Raw genomic sequence first — 27,866 nt, 5'->3', positions numbered from 1 at the left:
AGTAGTCCCCGTCTGTGTTTTAACAGACACACATGAGGCCAAGTTGGAAACCAGAATCAGCTTTAAATCAAGTCCTAATCTAGTCCTCACTAACAAGTTCCAAAAACTTCACTGGAGTTACCGTTATTATTGTGTGGGTCATCCAAATACCGAATTTAATCTAATTGGATGGGAATATACTTTACGTGGCACTTTGTCGCACCACTAAGACGACTCGACAGGTGCGTTGGCATTCTGCATTCATTTGCAGAAAATCAGTGCAGCTTGATGGCGTTAACGTTAGCACATAGTATGGACGGTGCCATGATTGAAAAAGAAGAAATAGAGATCCCAGAGATTGGACAGACAAGCAGCAAGACATTCCCAACAATCTTCGGCCTTATCTGAGAGAGATGTTTGAGATAGTAGGCATCAAGGATGACTGCTGGCCAATGTGCTGGGGAACTTCTTCATAAATGTCTGTTTAGTCATTCATATTGTCCTTTATTTTCTTTCCATAAGCCATCCTTTAAATGTTAAGGGGAAGATTAAAAAGAAGAAACTGGATTTATGAACTGAATTCATATCTTGCTGCTCACTCCGAATCTTATTAACCTGAAGTCCCAGTCTCTGTCACAATAATCACATATGTTTCAGGCTTATTGGCCAACATCCAGTTAATATGTAAGCAATGGTATATAAAGAGCGTGTTTTCTAAATCCACTAAAGTTCCTCAGTTTGCGCTTTATAACGTGTGTAGTCCAGGTAGGTTTTCATAAAAAATGGTTGTCATTCACAAGGCTACTTTTAATTTTATACTTTAAGTAAATTTTCAAGCCTGTTTTTTGTTACTTTTACTTGAGTAAAGAAGTTAAATCAGTATTTCTATTTTTTAACACAAGTATCTGTACTTCTACTTAAGTAAAGTGAGTGAGGATATTCTCTTCCACTTTATGACGTGACGTATGACAACCTGGTCTTCAGATGTGGCTTAGATAACCAGGCTGCCACGCTGTTGTCAGGCTAACGTGATCTTGTTATGTCTCATCCAGCTAATTTGCTATTCCACTCACATTTAGTGGGTTGATTTGTTCATGATGGGTGAAGTTTGCGCTCTTATTGAAGGCAATATGAGTAGAGATTAGACCTATCATATAATTGCACACACCTTAAATTTCTAGATTCTGTTCTAACTTTCAGGTCTTAGATTTATAACTGGGGACCCATATGGCACTCATCTAACCCATGTGTTTTATATCAGAAAGGTAGAATGGCCCTCCCTCTCTGTTAGACCTCTCTTTCATCTATTTATCTATTGTTTCTAAAACTGCCCTCCTACCTATCTTTATTCCTGTGCCAAAGACACCGTACTCAAAAGACTCATTCTCAGGATTGGCTTACACTTTCTGTCCCTCCAGTTAAAAGTCATCTTGGAAGTGTCAGGCTGAGCTCAGTTGGTAGAGCAGGTGCACGTGTAAAGGTTTACAGCTGTGGGTTTGACTCTGACCTGCGACCCTTTGCTGCATGTCATTCCCCCTGTCTCTCTCCTTTCATGTCTTCATCTGTCCTGTGAAAATAAAGGCCTAAATAAGCCCCAACAACTCATCTTGAAAAGTCATCTTGGAAAGATAGACTTCAGATATTTAGCCCCATTTCTCTAGAATGATTTACAGAGCAATCTAAAATTGGATGCCCTAATACTTCATATAATATATGTCATGGGTTGATTCAACATGTTGAATAGCAACCTCGTTCATTTCAAGTGTTCTTTATATAGTATTGTCACACATTTTTGTATTTGCATCAGTGTTATTTTAGGGTGCACTTCTCACTTTCTACAGATTTTTTTATGAATGGTTTATTTTTTATTATTTCATTCTTATAACTTATTTTATAATTTTCTTTCCAATTATGCCGGCAAATAGTTGTGTTTTTTTTTTATTGTATTTTTGTTTTTTATGTAGCTCAGTGTACATTCTGTAAGGGAAACTTAAATAACGTTAACACGCTTCTCTTAAACTGATCAGCTGTTTTGGGGGAATCACGTTAGGGTTAACCAATCAGAGTCAAGCATGAATGTTCAAGCCAATCACAGCATAACAACGTTGTTTTAAATCTATTCTCTCCCCTGCTTCTCTCAGTTGTCTTTTTAGACGAGAGTGCAACCCGCCTCCTCCCCTCCACGTCCAGGCATCATCGGCCACGCTGTCCTCAGTCTTCCTCCGGCTGACAGCTCCCTTCTTTAGTCGCCACCACCAGTGTCTGGACGCCATTGGGGGATGTATTTGGGTTTTTCTAATCCAATAATGGGATGGATATATACACATATGTATATATATATATATAATATATATATATATATATATACACTCACCTATAGGATTATTAGGAACACCACACTAATACTGTGTTTGACCCCCTTTCACCCGTGGCATTGATTCAACGAGGTGCTGAAAGCATTCTTTAGAAATGTTGGCCCGTATTGATAGTTGCAGTTGATGGAGATATTTGTGGGATGCACATCCAGGGCACGAAGCTCCCGTTCCACCACATCCCAAAGATGCTCTATTGGGTTGAGATCTGGAGACTGTGGGGGCCATTTTAGTACAGTGAACTCATTGTCATGTTCAAGAAACCAATTTGAAATGATTCGAGCTTTGTGGCATGGTGCATTATCCTGCTGGAAGTAGCCATCAGAGGATGGGTACATGGTGGCCAGAAAGGGATGGACATGGTCAGAAACAATGCTCAGGTACCCGCGGCACTTAAACCATGCCCAATTGGCACTAAGGGGCCTAAACTGTGCCAAGAAAACATCCCCCACACCATTACACCACCACCACCAGCCTGCACAGTGGTAACAAGGCATGATGGTTCCATGTTCTCAATCTGTTTACACCAAATTCTGACTCTACCATCTGAATGTCTCAAAAGTAATCAAGACTCATCCGACCAGCAACTTTTTTCCTGTCTTCAACTGTCCAATTTTGGTGAGCTCTTGCAATTGTAGCCTTTCTTTCTTATTTGTAGTGGAGATGAGTGGTACCCGGTGGGTCTTCTGCTGTTGTAGGCCATCCGCCTCAAGGTTGTGCGTGTTTGGCTTCACAAATGCTTTGCTGCATACCCGGTTGTAACGAGTGGTTTTTTTCAGTAAAAGTTGCTCTTCTATCAGCTAAAATCAGTCGGCCCATTCTCCCTGATTCTAGCATCGACAAGGCATTTTCGCCCACAGGACCAGCCGCATACTGGTGTTTTTCCTTTTTCACACCATTCTTTGTAAACCCTAGAAATGGTTGTGCGTGAAAATCCCCAGTAACTGAGCAGATTGTGAATACTCAGACCGGCCCGTCTGGCACCAAAAAACCATGCCACGCTCCAGATTGCTTAAATCTCCCTTTTTTTTTCCCATTCTGACATTAGTCTGGAGTTCAGGGATTGTCTTGACCAGGCCACACCCTAAATGCATTGAAGCAACTGCCATGTGATTGGTTGATTGATAATTGCATAAACGGAAATTGGACAGCTGTTCCTAATAATCCTTTAGGTGAGTGTATATACCTTTTTATGATGAAGTCTAATCTCCAAAGTTTATGTACCTGTGAATTGTACTCAAGTGTATATATATATATATATATATATATATATATATATATTATATATATATATATTGTGTGTGGGTATATATATATGTGTGTGTATATGTGTATATATAATTACAATTTTCCGGACTGACTGACCTTCATTAGCGACACTGTCCTGCTGATTGGACTGTTTTTTTCCACAGAAGAGAAAATATTTTCTCCACTCACAAATTGCAAGCATTAAATCTTCATAAACACGCTCATGCAGCACATCATTAGAAAGCTTAAAGTCTCATGATTTGATTAAGCCCACACACAAAGCATAAGATGACTTATAGCGGTTATAATCCTGTTATAAAGTAAAGATACAGAAAGATACTGCGCCGCTAGTGTCTAAAGTGCATCCATACATTTTTGTGTCAAAAATCAGCTGTGTCAAAACAAAAATAGGGACTTAATTATTGCATTTCCCCATTTCATCACTTTAAAATTACTTATTTGTATAGATTTATATACACTACCGGTCAAAAGTTTGGGGTCACTCACAAATTTCCATTGCACTCCATTGTAGACAGGATACCAGCTGAGATCAGTTGCATTGTTTTTTTAACCAGGGCAGCAGTTTTCAGATTACATTATGTGCTGACATAATTGCAAAAGGGTTCTCCAATGTTTTCTCAGTTAGTTTTTTTAAAATGATATCAGATTAGTGAACAGAATGGGCCTTTGGAACATTGGATGAATGGTTGCTGATAATGGGCAATGTAGATATTGCATTAAAGATCAGCCACCCACTCAGATCAGCTGGTATTCTGTCTATAATGGAGAGGAATAAAAATTAGTATGTGAACCCAAACTTTTGACCGGTAGTGTATATAGCTATCACAAGTGTGTGTAAGATTAATGTGGATGTGTTTTTGTATTTGAGAAGTTTTGTATTTTGCATGTTTTTGTCTTTTTTCTTTGCACTTTACAAAAGGAAATACGAAAAACGCACAGACATATCTCTAGAAATAACTTCATAAAATATCCATTTTCTTCTAGATTTTTTTCTGTATTAAGTTGAGACATGTATGATACTAGTTTTGTGTCTAGCCCATCTAATGTGTTTACAGTAGTGTATTTTTAAACCATTTTACAGATGCTTTACTTGGATGGAAATAGAAATGCTCTATTCTAACCACTGTGGCTCTGTGTCAGTAAGGCCTAGAATCACACTGACACTTGGAACAAAAAATGGAGAGTGTTAACTTCCCAGTGACCTCAGGCACATCCCAGAGGGCCAAAGTATGTTGGAGCTGTACCACTTTTTTTGGTAAAACATTTAGGCAAGAAAACCATGTTTAAAGAGGTTAGAGTAATGATGGCCAGTTTTTTCTCTTTACTTAGCGGATTGGTTATTGCCATTACATGATTCTAACCTCCTGCTCCCCTCTCATTCCCCCTGCTCTGGCCTTTCTCCTTCTCATTCCCCCTGCTCTGGCCTTTCTCCTTCTCATTCCCCCTGCTCTGGCCTTTCTCCCTCTCATTCCCCTGCTCTAGTGTTTCCCCCTCTCATTCCCCCTGCTCTAGTGTGTCCCCCTCTCATTCCCCTGCTCTGGCCTTTCTCCCTCTCATTCCCCCTGCTCTGGCCTTTCCCCCTCTCATTCCCCCTGCTCTAGTGTGTCCCCTTCTCATTCCCCCTGCTCTGGCCTTTCCCCCTCTCATTCCCCCTGCTCTAGTGTGTCCCCTTCTCATTCCCCTGCTCTGGCCTTTCCACTTCTTATTCCCCCTGCTCTAGCATTTCCGAGCCCCTAAACCAGAGACGTTAGGAAACAGGTTTTGGTTTGGAACCCGCGGCGTTGTGTTTCAGTCTCAATGGCAGCAAACGGAAACCTTTGGCAACATCGACACTGAGGCCAACGTTTCTCCTCCTGATTGGGTCTTATCAATCACAACGTCTTGTTCTCTGAGACTAAGCTACTAACATTACCATGGCAACAACCAGCAATGGGCGAAGTCTCCACGCATCCTCCTGTTTATGCCCGGTATACCAGAATGTTGATGATCTCATATGTGAGGGTTGGGTGCATTAGTTCTTCTACTGGAGACAAAATCACTTGGTGCACCACGATCACGCAAGGCTTAAAACCAGACGTAGCAATTCAAATGTAGCCTTAGTTCTCTGTGTAGAAAATGTGTTCTTATTAATGGCTTAGAACAGTTTATAAAGTCATGGATTACATCTAATAAATTAGAAAATGCTACCATTAAATTGTGTGGTGTCGGAAGCTCTTAAATCATTATCATTCTTTAGAATGAAATCAGTCAGGTGGTCTTTAACCTGGAGGTCTGACTCTAATGTTAATAAACTAAAACTAGACTCAAATAGTCACAATGTTTTTTTGCCAACATTTATTAAAGAAGAAAGATGTAGTTGACCAAATATGACCAAAACTCACATGGACGTCTGACCCCAAGATTAAAAATATAAAAAAAGGTGATAAAATGAAAATGAATAAGGGTAATGTTAAAAAAAAAACACTGCAAAGGACACCAAAACTTCTATAGAGATTGTATTATATTTCCAAAAATATATGTACAGTCTATTACAAAGGTTACAAAGCAAAAAGATTTGTCTATGTAACAAGAAATTGTCTAATTAAATGATCTTACAGTTCGGCGTTTGGGGAAAATACTTTGACCAGTAAATGTTCTCAATACTTTCATCACAGAAAAATAAATAATAAATTGACAATTTGTATTACTGTACAACAAACTAAAATTCTAAATTAAAAACAAAGTCAGAGTAAAGATGAAAATCCTATCAGCCGTCTTTGGTCCTAAATGAAACATTATGTACAACTGAAATCTTGCGGGTGACAATAATTCATCTGCGAGATAGAAAAATATAGTGCATTTTCAATGTATTCAGAGCTCTCTACTGAGTAATATGTGTAAAAAACAATATAAATAAAATGTACAAGTTTTACAATTAGAACATATACAAAGAGTCCCTCAAATCTCATCTCGCTCCGACACAATCAACAGTGCTGTACTCTTTGGAATCCATCCACTGCCTCGCCAGAGCGGTGGAACTCATTTCCAACTGCTGAGACACAAGTTTTGAAAAATAACTTCATACTCTATCTGCTGGTCCTGATTCCTGCACGTGTCTGGTTCTTTTTAAGTTTTGTATTCTTTTGGAGTTTTTATGCTGAAATAAAACAACAACAAAACATTTCCTGTCCAGAGCTGAGCAACCTGAAGTATAAACTGCGGATGAAACAAGCTGAACGAGAACGTGACGTGACTTCTCTTGGTGGAGAGTTAGAGGTGACTTGGACGTTAAATCAATTGTATCCTGGCTTTAATCTCAAATTGGCTCAAACTGCTGTTTCCCCAAGCACAGAAAACAAGGGGACAGAAGCATTCTACCCTGGGTTGTGAGGGACCCGGTTCTGATAATCAGAGCAGGGATTGTGGAGGGGGGGTTGGGGGCGCGGGGTGAGAGAGAGTGCTGCCTGTGAACTGGGGGAGTTTGTGCTGACTGAATGACTTTATGCCTGTTTTCAATTCAAAGGTCTGGCCAAGGCCCAATTGCTGAGCTCTGCTGTATGGATAAAGGGAGGGGGGGTTCAGAAGCTCGGAGCAGGTCAGGTCTAATTCCTGGTGTCTCCTCGCAAAGGTGAGTCCCACAGGGAAAATTGATCCAAGCACAACACACTTTGCGTTAAAGCTTTTGTGCGTAACTTTCTAATATTAATAAGCGTCTGTTACATTCAAGCCATTGCCAAATGAGGTGCTACAAAGCTAATTAGGACTATCAGCTCCACACAACTCTCTCTGTGTTTCTTAGTATGACTTTGTTCAGAAGATTGTGGCGTCTGGCGAATTACCCGCACAGACCCTCGAGTGAAGATAATGACCTCTTCTGAAGAGTCCATCATGTTTTTTTAATCCACCGTATCCTCCTTGGCTACTAGCAGCTGCGTGGAGGAGAGGTGAGGGGTGTGATCACGGAAGGCTTGCGTCATGTGGACACGCCGACAGTGTTGTTGTCATTACTTAGAATTCCTCATGGGGGAAAATGAAACTACGCACTATAGCTTTAAGATGTGTTCCCAGGGAAACACGAAATGTAGTCTTTTTTTTGCCGGTGGACAACAAGATGGCACACCTCAGCCAACATGTGGTAAACAGGGGCTGAGACAGGGCCGGGCGAGTCTCAACTGGTCAAATCTACTGGGCATTATTCATACAGCCAAACTCAGCACGTTGTAATCACTAGTAGTAGTAATTCCTTTTCTTTTGTTGTCAGACAATAGTGTCAAAAACACACAGGTTATGATTTGAATGTGAAAATTGCTGAATGTTTTAGTCCTCTGTGCTAATTAATTAGTTATCTCCCGATTTCGCACAATTAAGTTGTACACTGGGCTTTGACAAAATGTGATGGGCAGTCCTCCCTATTTTATAGACCAATGGATCTACTTAGAAGATAATTGGCAGAGTAATGTATAATGAAAACACTCGTTAGTTTAATCCCAATCATCATTTTATGATTGCAACGTTATCAAGATAAACAGGGTTAATGAGAACACCTGTGTTGTGTGATGAGCTCCATTAACATTTTAAATCAGAGATCACAGAGAGGGTTACGGCCAAATTAAACTGTCTCCATTCCGGGGGTTCATGAGGTCTGCACAGAGCCCAAAAAGAATAACTGTGCAGACAAACGTATCTGAAGATATCTGTATTTGCAGCCGTGCAAGTTTGCTGTTTTTCTTTATCCGTTTCAAGATTATAGCTACACCGTTATAGGTGACAGACTTTACTCAATAGTGTCTTGGCAGGCTACATCTTTTCCTCACCTTTCACATGCATCCACCTTTTTCTAAGGGCTCTGAACCAGATTAGTCAGGACATTGGGCCTGTGTTTTTAAAAGTAGCTGGCTTATTCTGGATGCAGTTTTTGAGATGAAGGTAAATGTACTTTATTGTCCCATAAACATACATTTAGCAAAATTCCTTTGCTGCATTTGACCCATCCCTCAAGGGAGCAGTGGGCAGCCATTTACAGCAGAATGGAGAAAGCTATCCATTGTTTTACTGTTTGTCTGTGAGGTCGAGGTTGATAATTCCTGATGTGGATATGCTTTTTCTTAGCATTTGAGATTTAAAACTGTTGAAAGAAATTACCGTATTTTTGAAAAAAATATATTTATCTCAGGTTGCAGCTGCAGTACAAAATATGGTCCAAATGGTTTCCCTTCTAAAAACAACACTCCTCTTTACATGACAACTGAATAACTGCATTCTCTTATCAAAGAATACTGCACTAAGACATCCCCAACATGGAAACGTTCTCCTTTTTTGTACGTGAAGTGGAGACAGATGGCACCATATAGGTTGATTGGCTTTTAGCACATCTTCTGCAAAGCCTCCCCTCGTCTCTGTTCCCCATACAACGCCTTATGGAAGAAAAGTGGAGCAATCTTAAGAGACACTATAATGCATGTTCTGTCATATCTACGCCTGTGAGGGATGAGCGGCGGAGACGCATGAATAAACAGGGGAGCTGCTTGGCGGCCTACAGAACTGGGATGGTGGGATGTAACAGCACGGTCTGCGTCTGACTCCAGCTCCATCAGTTGGTCCGACATGTTTCAGACCCGTACCCTGAAGGGGCTATTTGATTCGTTGGTGTCGGAAGATGATGTCAGCATGGCTAATTGGCAACTTCCTGGGGTTTCTAATGGTGCCTCTTTCATCTCTGTAGCCACTTGAGTCAACATTTCCATGCCGAATTAGACTCCCATCAAACGCTTTGCATATCAGAGTGGCAAAACACAACATGATGATTTCATTTGATGACTTGGCACGGCTGTTTTCCGAGCACCTTTCAAACCGTGTTTATGTCAAAGAGTAACTTTCCTTTCCTTTCCATTCTGGCGATGACGGAATCTTTCCAAAGGGTCTGTCTCAGCACAGAACTCAGATCCGATAATCCCTAGCACCTTAAAATCTCAGGTGAGGACCATTTCTACCTGGTAATTATTGCTCTGTTTAGTCCGCCTCTCCTTCTGCTGACTGTGTCACTTGTGGCATTAAACCGTGTCCGTGCACTCAGTTTCGCCAGCTCAAGTTCCAGATAAAAAGACATCACGCTACAAGGAAAACATAAAAATAAGGAGCTTGTCCACCCTTTCAATGAATGCCGAAAGCATTGCCATTGAAGTGCCTAAAATAGTGGCAATACTTCATCGAACACATTTTAAGGCAGTATTACATCTACACCGTTCTTAGATACACCCTTAAAAAGTTGTATTTGCAGCTGAAACAAGCACCAAAACAAACACTGTGTGTGTAACATTTGTAGGCAAAATGACAGCAAAACAATTTGCGGTGGCTTCAATTTCAATAAAATCTTTCAACAGTGCTGCAACATTCTACTCAATAACCAAGTAAATGTTCTGCGTTTCCTGTAGTGAACACTAAGACAAAGGATATTGCTACTCTGATATAAAAGTCTGTTCAGTGTTGCACTCTTCAGAAAGTTCCGCAATAAAAATAATGAAAAGGTTGAAATCACGTCAAAAACCCACTCCTGTAGGCTGCAAACACGCATGTGAGGACACCTTTTTCACGAAAAACACAAGTCACTGCAAACAGTTCAAACAGTCCAGCATGTGTCAGCACAAAAAGTACCTTTGAATCTGCATCTAAAAAGTTCCCTCTGTGTTTGGATAAAAGAGAGTTTACCCTGTTGTCAAGTCCAAAAAAACCTGCCACACGAGCCACAACATGTCACTGTGGCAGAGAGCAAGAAAATGAACTAATTAGAAAAAAGGAATAAGTGAAACCACCGCAAGTAGAGAAGTTGTTTGTTTTTGTTCTTTTTAAAGGAAATCCATAGCCTCGGTGTGCACTTAAACCATTCACTAAGTGAAAGAAAACAGAAGCATCAAACTCCTTTCCAATGCGCCTTTTGATATGTGATTGAGTTCATAAGCGCTTCTAAAAAACAAATAGAAAAAAAAGCATAAAGAAAAAAAAAAAGTCATTTCGTCCAGGTAGTTTCTTTTTTTTGTTGCTGTTTTTTGCCCTTCTCCTCTCTTTAGTGCCCTTTAAAGAGGCGGACCACAATCCTTCACTGAGGAACAAAGGAATGATTCCACTCCAGACACAGCCGGACGAGTCAGACATAACACATGTCCGTTTACTTTGACCATTATCCCGCTTCGGTCCCAGGCACTGCTCCAGATAAGTTCTGTTTTCGCTTCGGCCCGTCACAGACGGTCACACCTGGACACCCGTGCCGTGGAGGTGCAGCATTTGGGCTCTCATAGTCTGTATGCTGCTCATGATCTTTTTCTGATGGCCCACCAGCGTGATCCCCAAACTCATCACGTCCCTGCAAGACAAGACAACACTCATCAATCAGTGCACCGCACCCCAGCCTCGGCTTTTTCATCAATGTGACTTAGGGTACAAAGAAGCCAGCTGAACACAACATGGGTTATTATCAATCTCAATAGTGCATTTTAATATATCAAGCTTAATGAAGTAAAAAAGTATGATCTTAAGTAGGGGGGTGGAAAAAAAAAAAAAAATCAGCGACGCTATGAATCGTGAGTGTTTTTGCAACGGTTTAAAAAATCAATTCTTCCTCCATAGAGTCAACGCTTTCTTTTTTCATTTGATTGATTGACCTAAATATTTTCTGTTTATACGGTACCGCTGACAGCAACTACATCATATCTGTTTCCAGCAAAACAGAGTGAAAACAGAAAGAGCACAAAGTCCATGTTATGTTCTTCTCTACAAAATAATAAATACATGTCAGACTAACTGAGTTATATGTGACGTGAATTCTTCTTAGAAAACTATCTATGTTTTTAAAAATGTCTCATGATATATTGTCTCTAGAAGTGTATTAGTCAAACTTTTTTTTTTCTAGAATCACATCAATGATAAAGTGTGCTTGGAAAGTATATTTGAACCCTTGAGCTTTTTTATAGGGGATGTGGAAACATATTCTGACATCTCACGGCTATTGGAAGTTGGTAGTAAGAGCCACATTTCTTTCCTTTCCTTTGTTCTGTCGCCTTGGTTTGCTAAGTCTTACCCAATATAATGTCTTTCATAAGCCTGCATGATATTCCAGGTCATTCCCGGGTTATATTATCGAGTGTGTGAGCTTGTTCCAATCTGTCGTCCCCAGCACACCTATGACACAAGGGAAAGACATCTAATCACTGGTAAAAAAACCAAGGCTAAGGTGCAGGAGTCTGAGTGTAGTTTGTAGGGGACCGCAGATCTGGAACGAGCTTGATGAAAACTCGAAGGTGTCGCATCCTGTCTCCTTCTCCATGAAAAGTCGGAAGGAATTTGTTGAATATTCAAAGTGTTGTATTTCAACTAGGATTGACTGTATTTGGTGATATTGTCTGTGCTGAGTCTATTGTGACTGGAGCTGTTTTTGTTATTTTTATTCATTTTTTTCCCCAATTCTTTTTTTACTGTCTGTAATTTGTGGTATTAGTCTGTTTTGTGTGCAGGGTATTGAGTTTAAAGTGCCAGTATATTCTCTGTTATATGTTTAATGTTATCAGGCCTCTTCCAAAAAGCTTTTAGTAGCTTATTTGTGGTTCCCCATTTCACGCAGCATTCATACAATCATTGTACCGTCTGAAATTGTGTTTTAATGATACGATGATGACGTGTGAATAAATAAGAAAAAAGTGCAGTCCGCTTAGTCCGCTCTCAGTGCAGTAAAGAAGTTCATGAGGCTCTGGAAGATGATGAGGACCCACAACTGATATGCAATTGTGAGACAGATCTTGTGTGTGAAGTTTATTAAAAATCTCACACATGGCGTCAATAATAGCTGGTCTATTTGACCACACAGCATCACATTACTTTATCCGGTGATATTTTGGATCATTCATAAAAGCTAAACCAACATGCACACATGCACTGTAGCCGGCAACGTACTGTAATTGTGGGTGTTATGTGAAAAGAAAATGATAGGGCAGCAACAGAAACTCTCCCTTATCAGTTCCAAACTTCTGTTTTTTTCTATTTGTGTTAGTGAACTAAAGCCAATGAATTGTGTTCATATTATGGAAAAGCACTATGCCCCTTGAGCCCCTAGAAGGCTTTTAATGTGAAACATATGTTACTGAGGGTAACTAAAAACTGGAAACGTTTCAAAATATTGAGTATGAAAAATGTTTTTCTGACATCGTGACAAACTCGGAAACTGGGATATGTAAATGCACATTATACTGAATTAAAGAAGACAACACAAATACATGGAGGAAGTCCTGAGTTTGCAATTAAAGCCAATTGAAACAGCAGCAAATCAATGACAAGGGAGGCGTCTTAAAAACACATATAGAGTAATAAATCAGGGAAGAAATAAAGGCTTGGTTATCTCTGCCGTTTGGGTGAATAACGGACCAGACCAGTGAAAATGTACGGTAAGTAAACTAATAAACGTCATGGGATGTCAGTCTACCTAAAGTGCCTGAATACAAAATGCAACAGTGTAAACAATGTGTTTGGGATAAAAGGAAGTGTAGGAGAGATCACAGTCTAACTGTGGCTGGTATTAATGTTCTCTACTGAGGCTTAACCGCTGGCTTGATATCTACTTACTCGATTGACATCCTGGCCACAGATTCCAGGGAACTGTAGCCAGCCGCTGTGAAGTTGTCTCTGTATCGCTCCATCTTGATGGCTTCCAGCCACTCTCCCACTGAGCAGAAAGCGGTGAAGTCTGGTGTGCTCTGATCCAACAGTGGACTAATTGGTCTGCGGGATGAGCACAGAGTGATGTTTATGTCTTATGTTAAAAAGGAAACGTTCCGCTAAAAACACAATCACGCAGGAGACGAGACAAAGTGACTACCAACGGCATCCAGCGGTGCAGTAAATTGCGAGAAGGGGGAAACAACTAGCTGATTGGAGGCTTCAATCAATAAAGAACTCACAAAGAGATGCAGCATGTCTTTGTTGCTTCTGAAAAATATTTGTGTCAGTATCTTTTCAATCTGAATGCATACACCGCATACAGTCTCTGTGTAATGAAGAGCTTTTTATCCAGCTTTAACTTCTCGATCTCACCTCTGGAAAGTATGTTCGGACTGCAAATAGAATGAATCTGACAAATGTCAGACTGAGGTCTGGAGTTCCCACTGCACTTTAAAGTACCAGGAACTCATTACAGAGATTGATTTAAAAGCCCTACTATTGACCATAAAGCCATGGGAGCTGCTTTGGGGTATCGATCTCCTGGGATTTATCTGTCATCTGTGAACTACAGAGGCTAAATCATCCACTGGACACTTTGGATCATCCACTAATGCACTAAAATAAAAGTTCAAATTATTTTATTGTGTGAAGCCACATTTTAAAATGATTCATTCAGGCTTTTTATTGCCTCACCTTGTACATGTTCCCACTGGAGTTTTCAAGGTGTTAGGGTTGCGGATCATCTTATCAAGGATGCCAACTATCTGATCGAATTTGGGACGTTCAGCTCTGTCTTTCTGCCAGCAGTCCAGCATTAGCTGATGCAGGCCTGGCGGACAGTCCATTGGGGCGGGAAGACGGTAGCCCTCCTCTATCGCCTTTATGACCTGCAAAATGCAAAACAGATGGAGTCATTAATATAAGCTTTCAGTATCATCCTAAACCCAAACCCTTCACAATCAGCCTTTAGTGTTACCCTCACTGTAAACTGTTTAGTTTGAGCTTTTAATATTACCCCATCCTCAACATCAACCCTAACCCCCGAATCCCTGACCTGAGTGTTCTCATTTCTTCCTTTTATGGCAACACATTCTCACTCCCATCGCGTGACAAAGCCACGCTTGGTCAGGTGCCTTTGGTGTTTGTTAATTAAATGCAAAAAGTCTACTTTGGCATTATATTTAAATGCGCTTGGTCACGGCTCTTGGCATCACTTTTTGACTTTTTCTCTGGGTCAGGACATACATTTAACTGATGTGCGGCACAAGAAAATGAAAGTCAGGTTTAGGAAAAGAGCATGGGCGGGGTTACAAAATAATAATAATGTGTACTTTATTAATCCCCCTTAATCTCCACTAAATGGAGAGATGTCAGAGTGAGGGGAATGCCCGTGGAAACGCGCCCCAAGCAGTTGGGGGTTTAGTGCCTTGCTCAAGAGCACATTGGCAGTGCCCAGCACATCTACCCATGCCCTGGCACCTCTCCAGCTACCAGTTCACCGGCATACTTTGGTCTGTATGGGGACTGGGACCAGCGACCCTCTGGTGCCGAACCCAACTCCCTACTGACAGAGCTACTGCCACCCCTACAAATGTCCGTTTCAGTGACACGCAAGGAAGTCCTGTATTGTTTGACACATCTGCCACCCCACACAACATATATCTTTTAGAATGAATTGCCAGATAAGTAACACTTACAATGAATTTGCCTTGGCTGTTGGTGCAACAAGGATCAGTTCAGGATATATAGAATGTGCAGAGGACAGGATGTAGGATGACAAGTTTTTGTCAGTGGGGGAGGCTTGCTAAGGAGGTTTTTTTGTTTTTGTCTCAGCAGTAAAGTTAGTGAGGAAAATGTTACAGTAAGTCACAGTTGATAATGGCCATAACAAAAGGATATGAGATCCAGAATGGAATACATACATTAACTTTCATTTGATGATCATGTTAAAAAAGGTTGTGTGATATATTCAGATTGGGCACATTATCAAAATTAGATCTTTTCTACCATTCACTGATCCTGAAAAGGTTATACATGCTTTTATTTTCCCCCGGCTTGATCATTGCAGGGCTCAGTCGGAAAACAAGCTCCTGCCTTCAGTCAGTGCTAAACGCTGCAGTTTGGCTTTCAACCATCTCTTTGGCAGATGGATCATATTATATATGTCCTTGTCCGTCTTTACTGGCGGACAACATTTTTACAATTGAGCTCAACACTTTACTGATTAAGGCTCTACAATGTAAGTTTACATTGCTAGATATTTGGTACATTGTATGCCACAGTGCTGACTAAGTTGTGAGTTGAATTTCCCACATTGTTCATGCGTGTAAACAAAAGGCTATATTTATACAGCTGTGATCAATAATTGAAAAGATCTTTGCAAAGAGCCTTTTAACCTAGTCTCTTGTCACTCTGCATCATGCATGCATTTTAGCACAGGGTTCATTAAAAGTCAATGCTGTGAGAACGGTAGGTGTGGCGTGCACTTTGATTCGAGCCCCTAGCTCCCCTTCCTTTATTGTGTGGATACGGAGCTGTGTATGTTTCTGCACATATTCATCAACTACTTCTGTCAGGACCGCTCAGACATTGAGTCATGGAAGGGAAAAGGTGTCAAAACACTGAAACTTTGGGAGAAAATGCAAATAACATTCTTCCTATACCCTCAGAGATTTGCTGACATCTTGACAAAGTGAAAACATTTCTGACATTGATGTCTGTCAAGTAGCCGAGCGTCTAAACACCACACGCACCACTTTAATGCCCGGCCAGCTTGTTTAGCATTTCTAACATCTGATGGTTCAATCAGCAATCCCTCTGCTTTGGCGCGCCGGAGAATCTTAACAATGTTTAGGCCTGATGTTATGGGTACTAAACACATATAGGAATCTTGAGGGCTGAACTAACTCGCCATCTACCATCAATCAAAATGTGCCAAGTGTCCAACAATAAGAACAGCTCTGAGTGGTCTGGCCCAGTTGGACTCCCTCAGTAGGAGTTGGCAGCAAAGAAGGCAACAGCTCTCAGAGAACTGCGGGTGAGTCAGCCATCATAGCAATTTGTGACATTTGTTAAAAGAAGTGTGTACTTTGACGAAGAAAAATCTGAGCAATGTCAGGCATTAGCTCTTAGAATTCACTTGATGGTTAAGTACCTTAAATATACATTCTATGATTTTCATTCCAACACCTAATAGAACCCCCAAATTTCAAAACTCCCCTTCCAGCTCTAGAGTTTCATGTGAGAACATCGACAGTCATATGTAGGCCTGCACGTGACCACAAGCCTGTAAACACAGAGGCCTCCATGGCCTTGATTTAAAAAAATGTGTGGTCTCAAGTATAAGCTCAGGTAACCTTGATGACATCACTTTGACATCATCTCAGCCAAAGCCACAGAAGATATTGTGGCATATTTTCCCCAGGTTGAGTAGTGATGACCACGAAGAGTGAACTATTCATAATGTGTAAAATTTGTGTAGTGGCCCTTTACAATCCGAGCGCATCTGTCTCTACATCCCTGACTTGTGTGTCTCAAACAAATGCAAACTGCTATGTATGCATAAATTGCTTGCTGTGTAATTGGTTCAACACTGCTACTCACACTGGCTCAACATTACCATAAGTAATTATAAACTTTTTAAAGACATTTGAATCAAAAGCATTCTCCATGACAAGTGTTTTCCACCCCTGTTATTTATAATAATAACCAGAATCAAATCTCTCAGGACTTCTTTTTTATTACGCTTGCCATTTCACACTGCTTCTCCTTGAAATGGATTCAGACTGCATGATTAGAACTTCTTGAACTAATTAAGCCCAAGGTTACCGTGCCCACCGAGCTGTTCTCACCACGCTCTCGCAAGAACCGACTCAAAGAAGAACCACAAAGTTTAACCTGAGCCAGAAATCAAATCACATCCATACAGGGCTAGTAGTATACAGTTGTTAAAACTTAAAAAATAAAATGCTTTGACACACTGGTATCGGATCAGTACTCGCTATTGGCTGATATGCAAGTTCAGGTATCAGAAACGGTATCAGGGAGCAAAAAATGTTATTGCACCATCTCTAACGAATGCTCTTTTATACTAGCTTGTTAGGATTTATGGTTCAGAAACTCATCACTTTAGAAAATAGTAAAATAACTACCATTACAAGTTCTGAGCTCAAGGCAATGTCTTCAAATGACTTTTGTGTTTTACTGATTTAGTTCGGCGAGGGAACTCATATTTACGTGTTCAAAGTGCCACTTTTAAATCAGAGCATGTCTGTGTATTTACATAATTTACAAAGCAATGTCTTTTTTGATCTGTGGTTAGGGCTGGATACCGAATTTGATGCTTTTTAGGCACTGATCGAATTGTCTCTAAAGTATTGAATACTGCAAAATGCCTCGCCATTCAATACCCACTTGCAGTCCCTAAGGAGTGACTCACGCAGGAAAGACTCTACGTTACACAGAGACGGCTCACGTAGTCAGAGCTGGAACATGAATACAAAGATTTGTGCTGAAATGTATAATGTTGTAATTTCTTTTTGTTTATTAAATTGGTATCGAAAAATATCTTTCAGGATTAGGTACCGTTAAGATTTTCGAACAATACCCAGCCCTATCCTTGGTTATGAGGTACAGTCCATCAGCAGAATGAGACACGTATTGATTTAGTGAGATAATGACTTTATAGCAGGAAGTAAACTTACGTCTTGATTGGACATATCCCAGTAGGGCCGTTCCCCATAGGACATGACCTCCCACATGACAATGCCATAACTCCATACGTCACTTGCAGACGTGAATTTGCGGTACTGTATGGCTTCCGGCGCGGTCCATCGGACGGGGATTTTGCCACCCTATTTGGGAAAATGCAGGTCAGTGGCTGGAGTAAAGATCAAATTCATTACATCCTGCATCTTCCCCTAAAACATCAATTAGAGACAGTTTTACAATTACGCTCAAGAAATAACTTTCCCAACTTAATACGGCAACCAATGACTTTACTAGTATTATTACTCATTGTTAAGTACAACAATGTCCCACTGCAAATTATCTACGCTAACATTTAGTTAGTAACAGCTTTTTATAATTGATTATTGGAAATTAAAAGAACTATCATGAATGAGCATTTTTACATTTATTTTTATAAGCAGTACATTGAAACGATGTGTAACGCTAGTGTTTTGTAAACAATGCCCCCGCAGGCCAAAGTGACATTTTTTAAAATATTATTTTTAATGCTTTTCTCTAAGTTTCTTTAACCCTCATGTTGTGCTGTTTTCCTATATCAATGTTCTTTTTAACCACCCAAAATATTATGATTGATTCGGCAAAACGCTCTTTGGCAAGTACAAATCTCTACTTTCATCATTTTTGGGGCTTCTTATTCCATTTCATAGCATTTGTAAAAAAATTGAAGTGGTTTTGAAATAGTATTGAGTAAAAATTGACATATTCCAGTCTGTGATTATCCATCAACATACATTCTTTTAATTTTAGTCTAAATAATCCCCTAAAATCCTTGCTTTTCTAACTCAAACATTAGGTATAAATTCCTATAAATGAGGTTTATTGACTACAGATTCCAAAAATAGCTGTAAACTAAAATTAATAATTTATTGTTACGTAGTGTTAAACGTCAAAAAAAGTGACAAACATGGACAAAAATGTAAGAAAAAGTTAAAAACATTGATTAAAAGCGTCAACAAAAGTGTTGATTTTCAATTTTGACGGGAAGACAACACAAGGGTTAAAGTCCTTCCCGGCAAGCACTCTACAACTTCCCTCTCCCAAACTGTATTAAGTTCCTGTTGACTTTGTGTTTGAAAAAAAAAAGTATTGGACTGCAGAGAAAATGAAATAGATATTGTTCTGATGTAAGTCTTGTAATCTACACTGCTGTGCTAAAATAAAACTGAAATTGCCTGTGCAGACTGCCTGGGCGTGCTCTATTCTCATGCACCGGCTGTGACTTGATTAGAGGATTCAGACAGGGCTCTGGCTAGAGATAGAAGCACTTTAATTGACTCACAGTTGTTGTGTAGACAGCCTCGGGATCGTCGTCTATCACCCTTGACAGGCCGAAGTCAGACACTTTACATACAAGATTGCTGTTGACGAGGATGTTCCGCGCAGCCAGATCCCGATGGACGTATCCCATATCGGAGAGATATCTCATCCCCGCTGCTATGCCCCGCAGCATCCCCACCAACTGGATGACTGTGAACTGACCATCGTGTTTCTGCAGAGAAACACAGGCAGGGTCAGCCATCTTCACTGACCATGAGGGAAATGTAGGTCACAGCCACTGCAGCAGCTCTAGCACAAGATTTATGATATGTATGGGACGCACTGATCCTGCTGCAGACCGCCTGCTCTCTGGGACACGTTTGAGCAAATGCAAAGAAAAAGTGGCAAAAAGACGCTGCTTTGAGCCTCCTGCGCTTCCAAGGTGAAACTCACCCTGAGGAAACCGTCTAATGAGCCGTTCTCCATGTACTCAATGACGATCATCACCGGTTTTCCTAGAGAAAAAAAAAAAAAGGACAATAAAGAGATGATTAATTTATACCTGAACGTGTTCGCTTACAAAATGCTTCCCAATAAACAACTGTGCCGAAACTGCTTCCAAGTTATTTTAAGATTTGTGTTGCTTTGCCTTTTAATTAAAAGTTACCATCTGCTCATTTTATTACAGCGTCTAAATGAGAAAATGTTAAACAAAGACTGTACCTAATTTAATCAGATATAATGCCACTCTAACAACGGCACTCCTTTACCTCCCAATGATAAATATAACTCTGGTGAAACCGCTCTCACGGGATGTTTAACATCAAGTTCACACTTTACATTTTCTATTATTATTTATTGGGTTTCTGTAAATAACATCACAGAGTACGGTCAAGACCTGCTCTTTTATGAAAAGTGCAATGAGATAACTGTTGTGTTTTGGCGCTATATAAATAAAATTGAATTGAATTGAATTTCACATTCCAGTGGGATTACCTCGGGTCACGACTCCCTCCAGGTGAACGACGTTGGGATGGTCAAACTGTCCCATGATGCTGGCCTCGCACAGGAAGTCCCGCCTCTGCTTCTCAGTGTAGCCGACCTTTAACGTCTTGATGGCGACCGCCACGTCCCGCTTTCCGGGCAGCTTGAGCCGCCCGCTGCACACCTCCCCGAACTCTCCTGGGATGAGACCATTCATAAATTCAGAGATTCTTTGTTGTCCCTCGAGGGGAAATTTGATACAAAAAACAACAAAAATGAAACCCTGTAAGAGCTGCAAAATTAAATGTAAAATGAAACCATCAGAGTCGTGTCCACTTTAAAAGAGTTTAGCAGTAGAGTGAGGTGTGGGTGGGTTAAAAAAAAAACCTTCACAATGACAAATTTATTAGTGTATTTTGAGACAAAGCAGCTGTGCCGTGGTGGAATACAAATTGGTGTGCGACATCTTGTTATACTCAGGGGAGTGTAACCAAGACCTATAATAAGACATGCTAGAGATGCAGAGATACTGCCAATGACCGCCTCTGTAAAAGCCATGTGGCAGCAATTTCTCAGCTGTGGGGAATCTGTGACTACCTCTACCAGACGCAGACCGCACATTCATGGCAATGAACTTCGTCCCCCTCTTTGCAATTGCACTATCAATATACAATGCATGGAGCTGTGTCAGGGTGTAAATATTTGGCTGTCAGTGTGATATATGAGAGCACGGAGTCACTAAACAACAAGAGCCGAGAGAGAGAGGGCTTACCTGCTCCAATAACCCGCTCGATTTTAATGCAGGAGGCGTCCAGCTCCTTGGCAAATTGATGGACAGCCCTGTTTGGGTCCTCGTAGGTTTCAGGGTCAATGTAGGTTTTGGTGCCTGGAAATTTAACTGTAGAAAGGTAAGAGGATTACTGTTATGATTAAATATGCACGCTACGCACCGGCGGACACTTGACAGGTCAAACGATTACTAAGACTGCTGAACAGTCAATATCAAAAGATTTAAGCAGTGGTGGAAGAAGTATTCAGATCCTTTACTTAAGCAAATGTATCACACTGTAAAAACCCTCCGTTGCAGTTATGCCGTAAAAAAAAAAAAAAAAAACTGAAGTTAACGTATGTAAGAATCATCAAGGAAATTAAAATAATAAAAGAACAATCCTCTCAATCCTGTCAGCTGGTATATTGTTGCTAGGTTACTTTACAAAAAAACATCCGATTTTATAAACCAGATGTGTTTTGTGTGCAGAAATCTTAATATGTAAAGCAACTAGTAACTAAAACTGTCAGATAAATGTAGCTGAGTAAAAAGTACACATTTTCTCTATAAAATGTAGCGGAGTAGAAGTAGAAAGTGACATGAAAAGAAAATACTCAAGTAAAGTACAAGTACATTTGCACTTAAGTACATTACTGGAGTAAATGTACTTAGTTACATTCCTCCACTGGATCTGAGTGACCCGTGCACGGTGCCTTCATGAGACTGACGGGGAAGAATAACCATCTGTGTTGGTTCATACACTTATCATGCTTGGTGATTTAATGAAACATAATATATGTAGGGATACATTTTGAAAATCCAAAAGCAAGCACACCTTTGTAGTTGGAGGCAAAGATACGCTGTAATACTCAGAACTTTACAAGCAGCTGAAATCCTAATTGTTAAACCAAACAAGGCCAGAGATCGGGTTAGAGGATTACATTTTGCAGAAACCCCCCCCCCCCCCCCCCCCCCAGCAATTACAGGATCCTGCACTTTAAAGAGAACACACCACTCGTGAATTTAAATTCCACTGATAACAATATAACTTTCAAGTGCACTGAGCTACTACAGCCGTAACACACTGGATAAAATGCTGGACGGAAAACAAGAGAACACAACTGCAAGCTGATCTAGCTGGAGAGACACTTATTCCCAGCATGGAAGGAAGCCAATCCAACAGCGTAAATACAACAAGAGCATTGTGCTCCTGCGAGGGGACGCCGGCAGCCCAGATTTCCCTCCACTTGCTCCCATAATTGCTTCGTCCATCCGAGATGTCAGTGGATCTGATAGGAGATGTCTTATCACCATTTCCTCGCTGCTACATGGCAGACAAATTGGGCCTACATGTTTGAATTTGTGCTATCTAGCTTCTGTCGCCCTGGCAGCCTCTCGTCATTTGATATTGCACGGAGGATCGCTCCATTAAGCCCTGCACTAGCCTTGTTTGTGTTTTCTCCCCCCCCCCCCCCCCCCCTTTCCCCGTTTTGTTTTTCTTCTTCGGGAGGAGGGACCTGTAAGCTGCTGTGGTGGATCTGTCAGACACTTAGCAGCAGCCAACCCGGGCTCAGCGGCACTGCCTCTGCTTCAGCCGTACACCCTGTGACACCCTGACCCTTTGTTTCCAAATCAGCAGTTTGCCTACAGCGCAGATCATTACGGCTGCACTTGGGGAAGCTGTCTGCAGCTGTATCTCCAGGGGCATCATTAGGGGTGGTGTATCAGTGTTAAAAAAAACAACTCTTACTGATAGAAGGCGCCCAGAAGCAGCCTCTTCCACAGAGCAAACTGTGTGCACAACAGAAACTCCGCCACTCACTTAAACCACCTGATGTCTGTCTTTTCACGTTTTTTGGAGAACACTCTTGCCTTACTTGTCAACCTCTGCTCCCTCCCTGACAGCTGTCACATTCATGCGTTTGTAGTTGCCTAACTTCTTCATCCCCGCAGACGGAGTCTGGCCAATCAGCAGCAGATGTTGGCCTGATTGTTCCCGGCTTTGACTCAAATCAAATGAACTGGGATCAAACACTCATGCCTGTGGGTGCTAATGGGTTTTAAAGGCACCCTTCCTGTTCAGTTTGCAGTGATTGAGGTGCATATGCCTTTGTGTGTGAGTGTGTGTGTGTGTGTGTGTAAACATACACATGTACTTTAAATGTGTTTGTGTGTGTTTATGCGAATGAATGGAGACACTCACACTGGAAGTAGAGCTCCTCGTCTCCCTCCTGATCAGCTTTGCTGTACCCGCAGTGCCTGCACGGGGTGGGGGTTGGGGGGAAACAGGGGTTGAAGAGGGAGAGGAAGAGAGTGGCAGAATCAACTGATTGTGCAGAGGAAATAAACACCCTAAATTACAAGAATTTTAAAGAGGCAACTAATGCCGTGCATGACAAATGGGCAAAGAAACGCAGCAGAGCAGCAGGAGCTGTGAACCCAAACCTACAGCCTCGAGCGTCTAATCATGTAACACATCAAATGAAACATGCACTGTAAAAGGTCTGCTCAACATGTCTGGTAAAATTAACATGTTGAATGTTCCCTCAAGCACAGGGTTTGTCTTTGAGCACAGACCAAAAAAATACCAAAAAGGATGACGTGGTAAGGCTGAAGAGCTGATTGACATGCAGAGGTGATACAGATTATGTATTATTATGACTATCTACTTCTATGATCTAACAGGCGATTAAGAGTCCCTTGGTTTGGAATACAACAGGCTTTAGAACTCTTTTTCAGTCTGTCCTGTTGATAAACCAAAACCAGTGTGCTGCCGATTAAGATCTGGACCTGGACCGAGGATATCATAAAAGATGTTTCTTTGCCATGGCTGTTGATGTGCCTTCATCTTTGTATAATTGTTGTCTAACTCTGTGTGTTTTTTGTCATATTTCTTCTTTTTGAGCGGAGCTGCAAGGGAAAGCAAAAGGAATTTCCGTGTAAACTGACAGTAAGGTAGTATCACGTCGTATGGTATTGAACATGTTTAGCATGTCTCCACTATGTAGTCTGTAGACCAGAACTCGGAGAATACTGTCTTTATCTGCAGACCCACTACTGTCACTACACTACCTCCATAGCTAGTTCGGACTATGTTGGGCTCAGGAAAAAAGCTAGTAAGTGGACCTAGAGTTATTGGGTTTATGCAAAATTACTGTTTTGAAGTTTAAGAAGGAACTTGTATTGATTTTGCTATACTGCAGCCAAAAAGGACTTTGGGCTCTATTTTGCACACGGTGCAGCACAGCGCAAAGTCCGACGTAAGAGTCCTTGCTTTTTTAAGGCCGACGCAGTTGTTCATTTCCCGTCCTGTGCCCACGTCGTTTAAATAGCAAATGCCCATCTTTTTGCCCATGGCGTTCTGGTCTTACAAGGGAGGTGTTTTCAGGTGCATTCTGGGCGTATTGCTATCTTGAGGTAAAACCTGGTCTACAGTCAATAACACAGCATTTCATTGTTATTTTAACAGCACATTACTAAAATGCTCCTAGGTTCGTGCACAGCGCGTGCACACTATGCCTGTGGGACATGTAGCAGGACACACACATGCAAAAGATAACAAATAAAAATATTAGGGTGCAAATCCATCATCATAACAGCAATGCTCCAAGGTCTTGCTGGCTTTTAAAGGGAATGGGAGAGGACCTCTGATTGGTTGATTGCAGGTTACGCCAAGAACACAGATATGATTAATGAAGACACTAAGTACAACCCTTGTACCTGGCGCCCAGACCCTTTTTTCAAACTAGCAAAAGTGGATTTGGACACATGCTGGACAACGCAGCTGCGCCAGGCGCTTCACGCCGTGCGCTCAGATTGTTAAAACAGGGCCCCATCAGTTCTCATCTGGAAGAAATTGGAGGCCCCTACAATTGGTGCTTTGATCAAGAATGTGGCACAATGTACAGTTTGTCAATAGAGAGATTAACCTATATGTTAAAAACAATTTGTATTAGGAAATCTGGAAACCATTTGACCAATACTTCTATCTTCGACAGAAAATGGGGGACAGGATACCTTAAACCTTATACCTTGAACCTCACATGGGGAAAAGACTGAGGCATATCTTGGAGGGTTTTAGTAAAGCTATATATATATATATATATATATATTATATATATATATATATATATATAAATTAATAATAGAAATATAATAAAAGCTTTAAAAGTCATGGTTTAAAGGCAAACCAATTAAATTAATAGCTACTTGAGAGGTATTGTGTTTTGCATGGTCTGCATTGGCTGCAAGCAGTTATTATTTGATGTATTTTTACATTATCTTTCCTCAGATTTATGGATCTTTATTTCCAACTGCTATCAGCGTAGACTGATACCAGAGCAATGTGTGTGACGTTGGCTTGACTAACATATGGCTCAGAGAAGAAGTGCGGGTGAATCCACAATTCAAAGTAAGTTGTGGAGAAATGCCATTCATGCAGATGTAGATGAAAACACAGGTGTATGTATGTAAGGGGAGGCTGATCATGATGAGGGGCTGGATGCTATGTGGCAGTGGAAGAAATCTGCGTGAGACTTGATGTAGCCCTCAGGATCTCACACAGTCACGCACAGCCAAAGCTGTCTCGCTCTGGACTACTTTGCTCATAAAGGCTCTGCAAAAAATAGCTTCAAAATCGTGTTGGGGCAGGAGGGAGGGGGGGAAATAAAAAGATGCATCACACAACCCATTAGCACAGCATGCCACGAGATGATGGGTGCACGTGTGAGTGTGTGCGTGTGACGGCTCCGCAGGCGTGGAGGCCTGTGAGTGACAGAAAGGCTAATTGACAAGCGCAGACTCACAGGAGCGGAGAGTCAATGGGGCCCGCGAGAGCGTACCTTCTCCCGATGATGAAGCCGAACACCATGAACACCAGGATGATGGTCCCCGCCACGGCCACCACCGCGATGATGATGACGGGGTTCTGCTCGCTGGAGACGATCGCCGCTGAAGGCACACACACACAGACACACACAGACACACAGGAAAGACAGAAACGCTTGGTGTCAACTTCAGCACATCAAAGACTACAATCTGCTAGAGATGTTCTCATACCAATACCAGTATAAAAAGCCTCTTATACTGCTTAAAATTCTGAATGCATGGGGGATTTTAGCCCGTAACTAAACCCAGAATCTAGATACCTAGATTACACAGGAACATGTTAAGCCTTTTCAGAATGTCAGCCTTTAAATTAAATTAAATTAAAATCACATATATCTCTATTTTATACTGCATTATTATGTTATGTCTGCTTTTCCATAGCTACATATCTGATTTAATGTGTATTACCACCTGACCTATGTAGTAATAGCCCTGTGGCTCAGCTTTTGGGGAAGTTATTTCACAATTGTTGGTGTCTTTCTACTTGCATAATGCAGATTTTCCCCTGCCCTGATGGTCCAAAAATGATGTTTAAATGCACAGTTAGCCCAGTAGAATGGTGTTTTAAAATGCTATGTTAAAAGGGGGGCAGGCATCCCTAAAGAGTCTGTGCACGGATGTGATACCACGCAATGTAGCCAGAGGAAAATCCAATTTGAAGTAGTTTTATTTATGTTATTTTTCAGTTTTTACTAACTGTCAAACTGGATGATAATATAAAGTTCCGTGGCGTTCATTGTTTGAGTTTGTTCATAACTGGAGCCGGGCCAACAATGGTAGAAATCATATCGCATCCATACAGGGATAATAGGATACAGCTGTTTAAAAATGATAAAATATACAACAGACTGGTATCAGATTGGTTCTCTGTATGGTCGATATGTAAGTGCAGGCATCAGAAATGGTATCAGGAAGGAGAAAAAATGGGATCAAACCATCTCTACAATCTTCAGGACATAACTGAGCCCAATGAGAGGCTGGAGATGGATACCACCCCCCACCCACCCCCCTCCCTCTGAGAGAATGGAGGAGGGACGCTTCTATTTTTGAGCCGTCCTTATACACACGGCTCTACTGTTTCAGAAAGTGGGCTTAATAGTCCCAGACGGCGACAGCGATGCCCTTCATCTCAAACAAAGACACATTCAGGTTGGATTGTTTCCCATTCAGAGCTCCCGCACTGCTCAAACTGTTTTTCGTTGACAAACTGCCGATTGCCCCGGAGAATGGCTTGCCGTAGCAAAGTATAAATTCAACGCGAGTGCCGTCTGAGAGGGAAAAAGTCATGCATTTTAAATCAAGTGGATCTGCGGCGTGTACATACTTGGAAAGAGAATGATTTTTGTGTGGCCTGTCTGGAGGGGGGGGGGGGCAACATTCGATCATCTGTTCCTCAGACAAGCTTCGATATCTCACCAATTGTCTATTTTGGGAGGAATTGATGCACTCAGCTGTCATATCACACACATGCCGGCTGTCACAGAGGAAGCTGTGCTGGGCAAGGACACTGTGACCGGACTGCAACTTCTAACTTTTAAACAGCAAACACTCTGCATGTGGTATGAGTAATTAATGTGTCCTTTTATGCAGAAATGTTGAATGTAAGGTGGGTATGAGCATGTTTGGGTGGACAGATTGGATGTTGGGGCTTAAAACAAAAAAGAACAGGGATACAGTGAATAATGAAGGGTTCTTACAAATTAGAAGACGGCTTAACGCGTCCTGAAAGATTGAGATTGTGTGAGATTGATAATGACTTACTCATCTTCCTCTGGAAGCAAATCTAAATTCCTTTAATATACCACATGCCATTTATGAACAACAAGGTCCGTAAATTAACTTCTTTTCCTGATAGCTAAATATCTGATCTACCAGCCACTTGCATATTGTAACAGCATTTTGCTGGTAAATGCTGCTAA

General features: G+C 41.2%; 1 protein-coding gene and 1 long non-coding RNA gene across 8 annotated transcripts in view; one reads left to right on the top strand and one right to left on the bottom strand.

Annotated features, from left to right (window-relative positions):
- Nucleotides 1–8,958: 8,958 nt before the first annotated feature.
- The window catches only part of epha7 (eph receptor A7), a 94,582-nt gene continuing 75,674 nt past the window's right edge, over nt 8,959–27,866 (bottom strand). Inside the window, exons 8-18 of one of the 6 annotated variants that reach the window (XM_032542963.1) lie at nt 25,866–26,010; nt 23,264–23,319; nt 21,064–21,189; nt 20,304–20,489; nt 19,761–19,822; nt 19,330–19,539; nt 18,005–18,154; nt 13,995–14,188; nt 13,206–13,361; nt 11,671–11,771; nt 8,959–10,956 (exon numbers count right to left, since the gene is read on the bottom strand). In XM_032542963.1, the coding sequence (XP_032398854.1) occupies nt 11,711–11,771; nt 13,206–13,361; nt 13,995–14,188; nt 18,005–18,154; nt 19,330–19,539; nt 19,761–19,822; nt 20,304–20,489; nt 21,064–21,189; nt 23,264–23,319; nt 25,866–26,010 (1,346 nt within the window). In that variant the 3' untranslated portion in view covers nt 8,959–10,956; nt 11,671–11,710. The remainder of the gene's footprint in view (nt 10,957–11,670; nt 11,772–13,205; nt 13,362–13,994; nt 14,189–18,004; nt 18,155–19,329; nt 19,540–19,760; nt 19,823–20,303; nt 20,490–21,063; nt 21,190–23,263; nt 23,320–25,865; nt 26,011–27,866) is intronic. The other 5 variants (XR_004336179.1, XM_032542959.1, XM_032542960.1 and 2 more) reach the window with 5 other exon arrangements.
- On the top strand, nt 24,486–26,047 carry LOC116706245 (uncharacterized). 2 transcript variants are annotated; one of them, XR_004336180.1, is made up of 3 exons: nt 24,486–24,581; nt 24,876–24,878; nt 26,031–26,047. It is a non-coding gene; the product is annotated as an uncharacterized LOC116706245 (long non-coding RNA). The 2 variants fall into 2 exon arrangements; XR_004336181.1 differs by lacking the exon at nt 26,031–26,047 and adding an exon at nt 26,017–26,028.

Source organism: Etheostoma spectabile, chromosome 18 (genome assembly GCF_008692095.1).
Source record: "Etheostoma spectabile isolate EspeVRDwgs_2016 chromosome 18, UIUC_Espe_1.0, whole genome shotgun sequence".
Classification (NCBI taxonomy): domain Eukaryota; kingdom Metazoa; phylum Chordata; class Actinopteri; order Perciformes; family Percidae; genus Etheostoma; species Etheostoma spectabile.
The sequence above is the reverse complement of the archived record's forward strand: the minus strand, read 5'-3'. Positions and strand labels throughout refer to the sequence as shown.